The following is a 14,934-nucleotide window of genomic DNA, read 5'->3' on the forward strand; positions in this document are numbered from 1 at the left end:
AGTTGTAAATATGATCGTGCATATGATACAATGTTATTCTTTTGATATGGTGTTACGATGTGTTTTTGAGAGAAAGCAGACACAAACTTGTATTTTCAGCACCACAGCTCCGGCCAGCGACCACTAGCTTCGCATGTCGGCATGAAGCCGATTAAATCAAAACGGACACCTACAGTGGATTGTATTTCCTCGAAATGAAAATCTATTTTTTGATAAATAGTTCATAAAAGAGAAATATGTTGACGGAATGGGAAAATATATCGTGAAAATGAGACGCAAAGAGAATGGAGAATATTCATGGGCTGCGCGTTGGCTATTCGTCTCTCTTTTGTGGAATACAGTCAGAGCTTTGACTCGCTATACTATACCAGAAGAACTAAAAGAGGGTTCAGCCATTGGAAATATCACTAAGGATCTAGGTTTTGATGTCTCAGATATTGCAAATCACAATTTGCGGATAGCATCTGAGAACAGCAGGCAGTATTTCAATGTTGATTCAGAAAAGGGTGAGTTGGTCGTGAACAGTAGAATTGACAGAGAAAGTCTGTGCCCTCAAAGCGGTAGCTGCATTTTGCAGTTACAGGTTATCATATAAAATCCATTACAATTGTATCGAGTCGAGATAGAAGTACAAGATATAAATGATAGTGCACCAATATTTCAAACAACAGCGGTGTTTTGGAAATTGCTGAATCCATCACTCCGAGAGACCGATTTCCGCTTGAGAGTGCAGAGGATTTGGATGTTGGGAAGAATAGTTTGAAATCTTATTCGTTAAGCAATTATGAATGTTTCCGATTAAATGTAAAAACACTTGGGGATTCATTTGTATTCAGAACAATTCCAAACATGCTTAAAACCTGTTAACCTGCACCCCGACGCCCTCGTCCTCAAAGCCTCTCCCACACGCACATGCAAGTGATTATGAATAGATTAAATGAAACAGGACAAATTTAATCTTGACAAACTATGTATCATTATAAAGATCTAAGCCTCAAGCATCGACGATAGATCGCTGTTTTTCAATGGAAAGCTTATAAAGACTGTATTTGCTACATTTGTGTAAGCAGTTCACATAAAAAAAATTAACATTCAAAACGCTGTACATACCAGATCCGTCGTAATAACGAGTCATAAACACATCCACAGCTGTAAATCCCGGTTTAGTTAGAAAGGTAAGGGTCCACTGAACGACATCTCATGAAGCACGTTTAGTCCAACGAAGCAATAACGTTGTAATATGGATCATAATTCCTTTGTTTACATTTCATTTCTTCAGCGAGAGAATTGTTTGCGTCCATTATGGAATAACTCACGGTCGAAAACTGCGTCTTGGTAGTAAAAACACGGCACGGGTTTGCAGCGTACAGTGTCACAAACAGAATGAGGCGATCCACCGGAAAAAAGAATGAATGAAAAATAGGCGGAAAATAGTTTATTTGAATTTGGCGCTCTCTCCTCAGAGCTGGTGACGCGCTCTGACGCACCTGTCAGCTGATGGAGGCTGAACTTACAGCGATCGCAAATTCCTGTCTTTCTTTTTATTTTAGAGAGTTTTTATATATGTGAGAGTGTGTTTTATGTTGAATGTGAATGTATCTGCATGATTACCATCTGTTTGAGTGCAAATCAGCCCAAATCAGCTCGCTATTACTGAATGGTCACGGCTATCAAAGTGAACGTGTCTATATGAATAGGGAGAGTGGATTATTTACTTCGGCACATTTGTGTTATTACCATCTGTATAAGTGGCCATCAGCACATCAGCACTTATTTGCATCGTAATTCATTGTAAAATATGCATTCTCTAGCAATCTCAGGATGTTCTATATTGGCAAACAATGTTAAATCTTTTTTTATTTTTCTTATTATTCTTATTTTTCTTACTCAAATTATTCTTATTGTATTTTTCTACTGCTCAAATAAATCATTTATATGATGTCTAAGTTTATGTCTAGTGTTTTATAATTGAAAAAAAAACTATGCAGTGGTATGTTTACTGACTAAATAGTTTGTAGAAGCCTTCAATACTATTAGGAAATATATTTTCTTATATTTGGGGGGGGGGGCGGGTGGGGGGCGTAGACATAGTCTCAGAAAAATATCTGCAGGAGTCTCATTTTTCATGATATTTTATTCAGATTTGAAATAGAAACTCATGAGACATGTGGCTTTCAACCCATTACTTTTCTAGATTGCTCCAGGACTTATTTAATGTATTTTTATATCAAATAAAAAAATATATAAGAGTGGTAAAAGAAATTCAAGGCACTTTAGTGTCTATAACTTTTAATATTTTTGAGCATTATGTAATCTGGTTGATAAAAAGTGAAGCCCAAAGGGTCTTCTTTCTAAAGACACCACAATTATGTTTGTAACACACTGAAGTAGGAAACTATTACAATTATAAGTTAGTTAGAGCACTTTCAGCTGTGAGTCCCATAATGGGGGGTGCTGGCTAACAGGTTAATGTATAAGGAAATATCTCGATTCTCAAACATGTGTAAGTAAACGCGTTTTGCACCTTTATATATGGTTATTTGATCAATTAAATGGTGATGGGAAAAGTAGTGTAATCTATTAACTAAACATAAAAACGTTTTACTTAAGTGCCATACATGGGTGTCGTGCCATAAAATATGTTTAATACGACTGAGTTTGCATTTAATGTAAATTTTAATAGCAATACTGTAAGTTACTTATTTTAACACTTTCATTTTACAGAGAGTAAAGAACATTTACATTATCAAAGAACATTTTCATTCAGTCTAGCCACAGTTCAGGCCAAAACTCCCATTAAAATCACTGCAGCACTTTACATTATGAAACGATTATCTTACTTGCATCCGTATGCACATCTGCACTTTTTGTTGTTTCTGATGAGAGAATTCGCTAAATAATTCAGTCAGTGAGCAAGTGAAAAAAAAAACACTTTTCAGTCATGACTCTGCTGCCCGTCTCTGATTGGCCATTGCATTCATAAGCACAACAGAATCGTTTCTGATTGGTTATCATGAAGCATTGTAGAACGCGTCTGTCTCTGGCTCTGCGCCAGCCAGCGAACGCAGATTTGAATTTAGCTGCTGATGCTGTGCACTGAACGATCTAATCACACCGGTGATTAATAGAAAACAGCAACAACAAAGAAATCACTCACTGCTCTTCATTAAAAAGCTTTTATATTTTTAATTAAGAATAATCTTTAATGTATACAGTTCAATATGCAATGCTGTTTTACATTTGATTACTTTATTCAATTTCTGTAACTAAAAACTTATGCTAGACCTGCCAAAAAAAAAAAAAAACCTAAAAATCACTGTTTATTGTTTGTTTACTCTATTGTATTTATTTGTGCTGTTGCTTGTAGTTGGATAGAATATTCTTCTTCTTTTTTATTAGAAAGTATAGTTTTTCCATAAACATAGTACATACTGAACTGTAACGAAAACCGTGACTCTAAAACCGTGAAACAAACCAAACCATGAAAAAGTTATATATACGATATATATATAAAATATATATATATATATATATATATATATATATATATATATATATATATATATATATATATATATATATATATATATATATATATACGAATGATGTAGCTTATTAGGCTACTCTTATCTGTGACCAAAAATGATTGAGTTGCCTATTTTACGTTTTTCTTCGTGGCAAAATATGTAAATAAATAAATAAATACAAGGGAAAGCAGGGTGCCTCCATGTCATTCAGTCAGCACGATAATAGGACTCCCACACTTCTCATAAACATTTGATATGCACATATATAGCACATATTTATCTAAATTAATGTCAGAGTGAACGCCATATAGCAGCCCTTCTCCTTTCCATGTGAGAGATATTTGTCCTATCTCCTACAAGATATTTCTGAGAAGCAGCTGTGGTGATGCCGAAACAGCAGTGGCATATTTGGCCATCAGTAGGTCTCCAACCTCGTTGGATATATGATTATCGTGCTTACAGTATAAAAACTTAAATTATTCACTTATATACACTTATATGTTCTGCATTTGTCTACCATTGATTTGCACATAATTTGCACAATTGTAAGTTATTACATCATGTGAGTCTCTACCATTAAACCTTACCCTGTTTGTTTACAATGTTCCATACTTCATTTCGCTGATAACAAGTACTGATAATTAGTGTACTAATATCAAAAACTCTATTATGAAAATGGCATATACATACTTTATTATTAATGCAACACTGTGTTAAAAATCAGTTTCAAAGTGCATAACAGAGGCATGATGAATCATCAACACACTGTTTTCTTAAGTGGACATGTACTACAAAGAAAGCTGAATAAATTAATAATAATAATAGATGATTTAATGCTTCTGCCAAACATTTCTGATGACCCTTTCTGCATGGATTCTTAGAAGTGCTAGATGATCTGTCAAATACTACATAGTGCTTGTAGGTAGACATTTTGACACACTTTCACACTGAATGGTTTCTCTGTGGAAATCTCAAAACAGTCCATCATTGCTGTTGTGTCCAAAGGACTCCACAAACTAGTGAGGCATAATTTTGTGTCTGTCACAGTTGTCTAAAACAGTTTGTGCAGGCAGATCCAATTTGAGGTGCATAAGGTTAAATAAGTATTTAAAATGAAGTGAGAATTTTCCTTATGTCTGACATGAAAAGCAGCATAAGGCAATAAAAAACTTTGTGAGAGGGATTCTCAACTCTAGCCCTCAGAGTACACTTCCTTTAGAATTTAGCTCAAATCTCAATAAAACTCACCTGCTTGTAACTTTCTAGTAATCGTAAAGTTCTTGGTTAGCCTGTTCAGGAGTATTTTATTAGGGTCGGATCTCAACTCTGCAGTAAAGTGGACCTCAAGGGCCAAAGTTGAGAACCCATGTAATAAAGGTTCCCAAGTTTGGAATACCTGTATAATGGTTTACTTTAAGATCACTAAAAATCAGACATCCTGAGTTTATGCCACAGCAGTCAGTTTTTTTTCTGTGCACACACAAGTAAGTTACATTCAGTTAGTGACACTGAGTGGTGTTATGTGAAGCTGACCATCTCCTCCAGCCTGGTGGGATATCGTCTCAGCTGGCTGCAATGTTTTTTTTTTTCTTAACTGCTCCCACTTACTGTTTAGTCACACCTAGCCTAATTCTATGAAATTAAAATGTACAAAAATGTAGTCAGTACTTTAAGTAAAATTGTAAGAAATTTATTTTTGTGAAGTATTCAGTTTAAATTCCACTTGAGTTTAGTACAAACCCCCCAAAACTATATTTAATTTCAGTAATGTTAGTGAAATAAAATAACGCTTTACATTAAATGATGCATAACACGATTGCAAGAGATTCCATGGTAACGCTACATGACCCGTTTCTGCTTACTCGAGCCCTGGTTGCATGTTTAACAGCACTGACCCTAAATAGCATGTGGATATAATGTTGCCTACTTCAGAAAACAGAAAAATAAGCACATCTAGAAAATATCATACTTACCTTTATGAAAATGTTGAGGGTAAATGAACATAAACGGAGATTTGTTGGCAAATATGATGATTTTGCGTATCACCGCTGCCACCCAGGCCATCCCAGGCGGCAACGCCTTTTGTTGTCTAGTCTTTTTTTTTCAAGTGTGATACCTAAAATATCTTTCTTCATGTGCGTTTTTGACCTTTTCTATCATGTAATTCACTATTGCAGACTTTAACACAACAAGAACGTACAATTTTAAATCAAATAAAAAAGAAAATTATCCAACTACAGAACACCTCGGCTTTGATACCTTACAAATGGCGGCGATACCTAAAATGCACTTCGATTCTCGTGAGTGTGCCATCACCTGACAAAGACCGATTAAAGATGGCCGTCACTGGTAGTAAGAGAGATGTGCACGGATAGAGAGCTAGTGATCGAGATTATTGTGGTGCTGTGTAGCATGTAAAACTCCAATCTCAGTATAGTGGAGGGGCATTAGTACTCTTTTAAGTACTCAGTAGTTCTAGTTTTATACTGTTATAAGATCTGTGTTTTAACTAAGCTTTTAAACATATTTATTTGCACATTTTGCACATTCGCTTGAAATAAAAAAACATTTTTGGATGCCAGATATGCTCCCGCGATTTTGATCCTCCTTGTGACTGTTCGGGTTGTTATCACAGTAATCAGTACGCCACCCGATAAAAAAAAAAAAAAAACTTGGATACTACATTTTACTATAGTAAAACTATGGTTAATTTTCGTAAGGGATATAAATAGGTGTAATGAATTAAAACTTCCTAGTCATCGGGAAGAAGGAGGCGGGAACCGGCGGACAATCAAATGAAACTTTAATAATCACAAAATAAACAAAACAGCGCACCAGCCCCTCACGGACGACTGATGCGCTCAAAATAAAACCAAACCACAACTAAAAGCCCAGGCCTGGTCCTCTCTCGTCCTTCACTGTCGTCGCTCCAGTTTTATATCGTTCCATCTCCTACGTGGGACTCGAGACCGGTGGTGGGCTGCAGGTGACACTGATTTGCCCAATCATTGCCGGCCTCACTCCTTGTTCCCACGTCCCTCGGCCCCGCCCCACTCTCCACATACCCCCATCGCCCCTCGCAGGCCGGGGGGTACCCTCGAGACTGCGCTCTACCCCCCCCCCCTCCCTCCGGGGGGGACCGCTCACGGGAACCTGGGGGTAGGACAGACGAGGCGAGAGAAAAGGAGATGGAAGGAGGAGCGACAGAGACGAGAGAGGGGAGAGAGAAAAAAAAAAATTCCGGTTCCCAGACGCACTGCTGCTTGGCCCTCCACCAACTGGGCGATCTCCACCGCGGTGCCTGGCGGTGGCACTGGACGGCCCTCGGCTGACGGCACGACACCCCTCCGCCGCCCGGTGGACGGCTCCTGCGGTTTTGGGCAGCCGGCAGGAGTCCCCCGTCCCCTGCTCCTCCGGAAACCTTCACGCAGGCAGCAGGCTCCGGCCCCCTGGCGAAACGGCGCTGACTCCTCCGCTCCCTCACAGACGGCAGCCGCCCCTCCATATCGTGGGCGGTCGGCAGCGAGCTCGCCCGTCCCCGGCAACTCGCTCCAGCCCACCGCCTCGAGCGTCCATGGCGGCATCCTCCTCGCATGCTCTGTGGCACCGCGGATTCACCACAGCGGCGAGGGATCTTCAGCAGTGCGTCCCTCCTTCTCCCAGGCTTCGGCACCACTGTAATGAATTAAAACTTCCTAGTCATCGGGAAGAAGGAGGCGGGAACCGGCGGACAATCAAATGAAACTTTAATAATCACAAAATAAACAAAACAGCGCACCAGCCCCTCACGGACGACTGATGCGCTCAAAATAAAACCAAACCACAACTAAAAGCCCAGGCCTGGTCCTCTCTCGTCCTTCACTGTCGTCGCTCCAGTTTTATATCCGTCCATCTCCTACGTGGGACTCGAGACCGGCGGTGGGCCGCAGGTGACACTGATTTGCCCAATCATTGCCGACCTCACTCCTTGTTCCCACGTCCCTCGGCCCCGCCCCACTCGCCACAATAGGCTACACCATTTTAAATGTATCATTATTTATTTATTTATTTAATTCTAGCGTATGTTTATTAGGATTAATCCCCAATCTGTCTACAGTAGGCTATAATGCTATCCAATAATTGTACATTCTGGTCACTTGATTTTCTTTTTATAAATAACGGTAGACAGTAGTCACAACCACAGGGAGCTGGGTATGCCTTTAAAAACATCAAAACCTCTATTGGACCAGTGAGTCCTTAACTCTGAGCCAATCATGTGTTAGTATTAAAAAAGAGATCTGCTCCCTCCCTCAGCCAGAGGAGGAGTACAATGATGAGATCTGTAGAGCGAGAGGAACGCTTTATGAGGCTGATTACCACAACGAGGATGGGCTGAGTACGTTTATTTGAAAATGGAGAACAGAATTCAGATTTTCTATGGATATATTTGATATTTGTTGACGGGAATATCAGCGCATTAAAGAAATTATGCAGATTAACGGATGGTGGAAATGGGAAGCGCTTTGGCTGTTCACTTTCTCTCTATTGTGGAATACAGTTGGAGCTCAGATTTGCTACACAATACCCGAAGAGTTAAAGGAAGGATCTATTGTTGGGAATATCGCAAAGGATCTTGGTTTTGACGTCTCAAATGAGTCGAATAGACATTATTTTAGTGTGGATTCAGGGAAGGGGGATCTGGTAGTTAATAGCAGAATAGACAGAGAGACGCTCTGTGGACAAAGCGCCAGTTGTCTAATGTCACTGCAGAACGTTATTGAGAATCCATTACAGATGCATAAGGTAGAAATAGAAATACAAGATATTAATGACATTGCACCGAACTTCCATAATAAAGATGGAGTGTTAAAAATTTCAGAATTGACTGCTCCAGGCATGCGATTTACCCTTGAAATTGCTGAGGACCTCAATGTTGGAACCAATAGCTTAAAGTCATATTCATTGATTAATTACAATTTCTTCCGTTTAAATTTAAAGACAATAAAAAACGGAAGGCAAATACCAGAGCTAGTGCTTGAGAAACCACTAGACAGAGAAAAACAGGCAGTTCACAAACTGATATTAACAGCTCTAGATGGTGGTAACCCGGTAAAATCGGGCACATCGTTATTGCAAATAATTGTTCAAGACTTCAATGACAACGAACCAAAGTTTGATGTAGCTGTATACAAAGCATCTGTTTTAGAAAGCGCTGCTATTGTTTCTAGTGTGATCAAAATGAAAGCGACAGATTTAGATGACGGTCTAAATAGTGAAATACATTATTTATTGGCGGCGCACACACCTGAACTGGTAAGAAATGTTTTTAATGTGAACGCTGAAACCGGCGAAATAACAGTAATTGGAAAGCTAGATTACGAGACTACTAAATCATATACTTTTGATGTTTGTGCTAAAGACAAAGGAAATCCAGAGCTCGAAGGACAGTCATCGGTTCAGGTAAAAATCATAGATGAGCATGACCATCCTGCAGAGATTTTTCTGACGTCCTTACAGAGTTCTGTTCCTGAAAATTCAAAGGTGGGAACTGTTGTGGCTCTGATTACAGTAAAAGATTTGGACTCCGGTAACAATGGGAAAGTTGATTTAATTGTCTCCCCGGATCTTCCCTTTAAATTAAAGCCAACTTTCGATAACCATTATTCACTGATAACTGACTCAATATTAGATTGTGAGGTTCACTCTGAATATAATGTAAAAATACTGGCCATGGACTCTGGTGTTCCACCCTTAAAAACTGCGAAGACTGTAAATGTAAAAGTGCTTGATGTAAATGACAACCAACCAATATTCTCACAGTCTTCATATAATGTTTACATAAACGAAAACAATCTGGCAGGTGTGTCATTGTTTTCTCTATCTGCAGTTGATATTGACCGAGACAAGAACGCTTTACTCACTTACTCAGTTTTGGATTTAAGTTCTAATCAAGTTCCAGCATCATCCTATTTTTATATCAACTCTGAGAACGGAACTATTTACAGCATGAGCTCATTTGATTATGAGAAAATGAAGCTAATCAGCATTGTAGTGCAGGCTAAAGATCATGGCTCTCCATCTCTGAGCTGCAATGCAACATGCTGCTGTCATTTACCCGTGCACATCCATGGGGTCTGTTACTCATCAGAGGATGCCCCGTTCTTCTAAAGCAGGACATCTCGTTACTAAGGTAACAGCAGTGGATGCAGACTCGGGTCATAACGCCTGGCTGTTCTACAGGCTCGCGGAGGCCACGGACGCGTCTCTGTTCAGTGTCAGTTTACATAAGGGAGAGGTGAGGACTAAACGTGCTGTTTCAGAGCACAACGACTCCTCTCAGAGACTGCTGATAGAAATAAAGGATAATGGAGATCCGATCCAGTCCACAACTGTCACAGTGGATATACTGATAAAGGACGGCTTTCATGAGCCAATCTCAGAATACAGAGAGAAAATGATCGAACCCAGCAAGAAAAGCAGCAAAATCACATTATATCTGATAAACTCTCTGTCTTCTGTGTCCTTGTTGTGTCTATTGACGTTTTCTATCTTACTGGTGAAATGTGCTCGAGGAAGTAGAGGCGGCTCAAGCTGCTGCATCAGGAGGACAAATTCTGAGTACAAGAACTCCAACAGAAACCTGCAGATTCAGCTCAACACTGACGGGCCCATTAAGTATGTGGAGGTTCTAGGTGGAGACATGATGTCTCAGAGTCAGTCCTTTGGCTCCTATCTCTCTCCAATGTCAGAATTCAGAGAGCTTAACCTCATTAAACCCAGCAGCACCACAAACTTCACAGACACGCTAAACGTGCTTGATGCGTCATTACCAGACAGGGCGTGGATGTTCGAAAGCCAACAGGTGAGACACAGAATGATAATTAATTAACAGCATCAGTAGAGACTTTTATGTGATGCTTGAAGGTTTGTGTGACGGGCGGGGTAGCTTGGCTTACAAAGAGCGCTACACTGCAATGACATTAAATTGATTTAAAAAAAGTTTATTAAGTCTAAGCAATGTTATTATTATTTTTTCTATCAGCCAACTATTTTATATACCATATTTAAGATGTCAAAACAAACTCTAATAGTTTTGCACTGTATTCAGCACTTTGGACTGGACAGCTCCCGTAACGATGTTACGTTGTGCAGTTTTAGGTGCTATAATTTATAAGTGCTGGTTTGGTAGGCATTGTTGAATAAAAATGAAATAAATAAATAAATAAATAAATAAATAAATAAACATACTACTAATAGTAATAAGAAAAAAAGTTATTTAAAAAAAAAAAAATACAAATAAGGACCCAGTTTATATCAAGTGACCTTAACATCTAAGTTCTTATATTTAAATTATTTTGTACAATGCACTTATTGTGTACATACATGTTTTTACATTGTACTTATAGTTTAAAAATACTTGCATGTAATTACATTTGTAATTAATTTGATGTAATTACATTCATAATTACACTGTTGACCAATCTCTTACACCTTAGCACACCTGTAAACCTGCCCATACCACCAAACCTGTCCCTAACCTTACTAGTGTCCCACCTCAATAGCAGTGTTTTGGGTTGCACTTTATTTTACAGTACGTGTACTAACATGTACTTATAGTGTACTTACAGTGTATTTATCTAAGAAAGTTCTGGTAATACAAGGTAACTACATGGGGTAGGGTTCGGTTTAGGGGTAGGTTCAGGGTTAGTACCTAGTTATTACATAGATATTGTAATTACTATAATAAGTACATAGTATGTACATGAGGAACAGGACTGTAAAATAAAGTGCTACCGTGTTTTGCAATACAATATGAACACAATAAGTACACTGTCCTTATTTTTGATGTATGTACATAGTAGTTAAGGCCACTTATTATAAATTAGGACCAAAAATACTTTTAGTGGGAAACTGTATTTCCTCTTCATAAAATAAATTTGAACTAAAAAATTAATGTCACATTTTTTTTTTTAAAAAATACCACATTTAAAAATATGTTCTAATAATTCCCTTACAGAAAAACTACATGAATTTTACATGTGCAATCACTTGTTAAAACTATATATGAAAAACATGTGAAATGTGGGGAACCTAGTTTTGTAACATTTTCATATTTCACATGCGGCTTTAACGTAACTGCACGTGTGAAATATGTTTTTTTTTTTTTTTATTTGAGGGTTCTTCCTCTCTGAATTTTAAGAACAACTAAATTACACTTACTCATATTCCTGTAATGCTCAAATGTTAATACCTTGTACCTTTAACATGCATACTAATTTCCCGTCTAAGCAGATGAGAAATCAGTCTGAGGCTAACAGCATTTTTTAGATCACAGCTGTCAACTAGATGCCGTTATGCATACAACAGAAGGCTGGTTACTCCTTTAAGAAACAGCAAAGCATCCATTGGATGAGTGAGCATTGAGCTCTGTACCAATCGTGCTTCAGACTGTACAAAGGGATCTACTCCCTCCCCCAGCCAGAGGAGGAGTATGATGAGAGCTTTAGTGTGAAATAAAACATGAACGCTTTATGAGGCTGATCACCACAACGAAAATGGGCTGAGTACACGTTTATTTTAAAATGGAAAACAACATTCGGTTTCATAAGGAAGTAAGATGAAGATTTGTAGATGGGAATAACAAACGCGATACAGAAATGAGGAGGAACGGAGTGTGGAAATGGGCAGCGCTTTGGCTGTTCGCTTTCTCTCTATTGTGGAATAAAGCTGGAGCTCAGATTCGCTACACAATACCCGAGGAGTTAAAGGAAGGATCTATCGTTGGGAATATCGCAAAGGATCTTGGTTTGTATATCTCAGATATCGCCGAGCGTAAGTTAAGAATAGCATCTGAGTCGAATAGGAAGTATTTTAGTGTGGATTCAGGGAAGGGTGATCTGGTAGTTAATAGTAGAATAGACAGAGAGACGCTCTGTGGACAAAGCGCCAGTTGTCTAATGCCACTGCAGATCGTAATTGAGAACCCATTACAGATGCATAAAGTTGAAATAGAAATACAAGATATAAATGATAATGCACCTAACTTCCATACAAAAGATGCCACATTAAAAATACCTGAAGTGATTGCTCAAGGCGCACGATTTACCCTTGAGAGTGCTGAGGACCTCGATGTTGGAAGCAATAGCATAAAGACTTACTCACTTAGCAGTAACAATTTCTTCCGAATTAATGTTAAAACGTTAAAAGATGGAAGAATGGTACCTGAACTCGTGGTTGAAAAACCTTTAGACAGAGAGAAACAGTCTATACACAAGCTAATATTAACTGCCTTAGATGGTGGCAATCCAGTAAAATCTGGAACATCTTTATTGCTAATAATCGTTCAAGATATAAATGACAACGAACCAAAATTTGAAGTTGCTGTATATAAAGCATCTGTACTAGAAAGAGCCATCTTTGGATCAAGTGTGATCAAAATAAAAGCCACTGATTTGGATGAAGGTCCTAATGGTGAAATACAGTATTCATTCGGTGCGCATACGCAAGATCTTGTAAGAAATGTTTTTAGTGTGAACGCTGAAACCGGCGAAATCACAGTTATTGGAAACCTAGATTATGAGAATAAAAAAACGTATATGTTTGATGTTTGTGCTAAAGACAAAGGGAATCCAGAGCTCGAAGGACAGTCGTCGGTTCAGATAGATATCATAGATGAGAATGACAATCCTCCAGAGATTATCCTGACATCTTTATCGAGTCATGTGCCTGAAAATGCAACGGTGGGAACTGTGGTGGCTCTGATTACCGTCAAAGATTTGGACTCCAGTAACAATGGAAAAGTCGAGCTAATTGTCCCCACGAATGTTCCTTTCAAATTGAAAGCCTCTTACGATAACCATTATTCACTGATAACTGACTCATTATTAGACCGTGAAGTTCATTCTGAATATAATTTTGAAATACTGGCCGTGGACTCTGGTGTTCCACCTTTAAAAACTACGAAAACGGTAAATGTAAAAGTGCTTGACGTGAATGATAACGCTCCACTTTTCTCACAATCTTCATACATCGTTTACATAAACGAAAACAATCTGGCAGGTGTGTCATTGTTTTCTGTATCTGCAGTTGATATTGACCGAGACAAGAACGCTTTACTCACTTACTCAGTTTTGGATTTAAGTTCTAATCAAGTTCCAACATCATCTTACTTTTATATCAACTCTGAGAACGGAACTATTTACAGCATGAGCTCATTTGATTATGAGAAAATGAAGCTAATCAGAATTGTAGTGGAGGCTAAAGATCATGGCTCTCCACCTCTGATCAGCAATGCAACTGTTCATGTGTTTATTCTGGACCATAATGATAACGCACCTGTTGTCATTTACCCGTCCACGTCCATGGGGTCTGTTACTCATCAGAGGATACCCCGTTCTGCTAAAGCAGAACATCTCGTTACTAAGGTAACAGCAGTGGACGCTGACTCGGGTCATAACGCCTGGCTGTTCTACAGGCTCGCGGAGGCCACGGACGCGTCTCTGTTCAGTGTCAATTTACATACGGGAGAGGTGAGGATTAAACGCGCTGTTTCAGAGCACGATGACTCCTCTCAGAGACTGCTGATAGAAATAAAGGATAATGGAGAACCGATCCAGTCCACAACTGTCACAGTGGATATACTGATAGAGGACGGCTTTCATGAGCCCATCTCAGACTACATAGAAAAAACTATCGAGCCCAACAAGAAAAGTGGCAAAATTACTTTATATCTCATTATCGCTTTGGCTTCCGTGTCCTTGTTGTCTTTGATGACGTTTTTCATCTTACTAGTGAAATGTGCTCGAGGCAGTAGAGGCGGCTCAAGCTGCTGTATCAGGGGGACAAACTCTGAGTACAAGAACTCCAACAGAAACCTGCAGATCCAGCTCAACACTGACGGGCCCATTAAGTATGTGGAGGTTCTGGGAGGAGACATGATGTCTCAGAGTCAGTCCTTTGGCTCATATCTCTCTCCAATGTCAGAATTCAGTGATCTCACCCTCGTTAAACCCAGCAGCACCACAAACTTTACAGACACGCTAAACGTGCTTGATGCGTCATTACCAGACAGCGCGTGGACGTTCGAGAGCCAACAGGTAAGAAAGCCTAGATGTAAAAAGTTAATGTGTATATTATTTATACTTAACAGTGATAGAATGACGTTACTTTCAGAACCTTGGACAGCACCATATGTACTCTTGTCTGAACACAAACACACAGACACACGTGTGTGTGTGTGTGTGTGTGTGTGTGTGTGTGTGTGTGTGTGTGTGTGTGTGTGTTTATATGCATGTAACATTTGTAAATACTTATTAGATACTGACTTTTGCACACATTATTATTATTATTATCAACATAAAATATTCTATTACCAAATAATGTAGGTTTATTTCATTATTATTGAAATCTATAAATCTAACAAAGACAA

General features: G+C 38.9%; 1 protein-coding gene and 1 pseudogene across 9 annotated transcripts in view; both read left to right on the forward strand.

Annotated features, from left to right (window-relative positions):
• The window catches only part of LOC132132883 (protocadherin gamma-C5-like), a 94,514-nt gene that overhangs the window by 65,149 nt on the left and 14,431 nt on the right, over positions 1 to 14,934 (forward strand). For 2 of the 9 annotated variants that reach the window (XM_059545429.1, XM_059545432.1), the window contains exon 1: positions 11,805 to 14,602. The exons of 6 other annotated variants lie outside the window; for them this stretch is intronic. In XM_059545429.1, coding sequence (XP_059401412.1) covers positions 12,164 to 14,602 — 2,439 coding nt within the window. In that variant the 5' untranslated portion in view covers positions 11,805 to 12,163. Of the gene's footprint in view, positions 1 to 11,804; positions 14,603 to 14,934 lie in introns of those variants that run through there. One more of the 9 variants, XM_059545436.1, reaches the window with a different exon arrangement.
• LOC132132312 (protocadherin gamma-C5-like) lies at positions 131 to 12,001 on the forward strand (annotated as a pseudogene).

Source organism: Carassius carassius, chromosome 49 (assembly GCF_963082965.1).
Source record: "Carassius carassius chromosome 49, fCarCar2.1, whole genome shotgun sequence".
NCBI classification, from domain to species: Eukaryota; Metazoa; Chordata; class Actinopteri; order Cypriniformes; family Cyprinidae; genus Carassius; species Carassius carassius.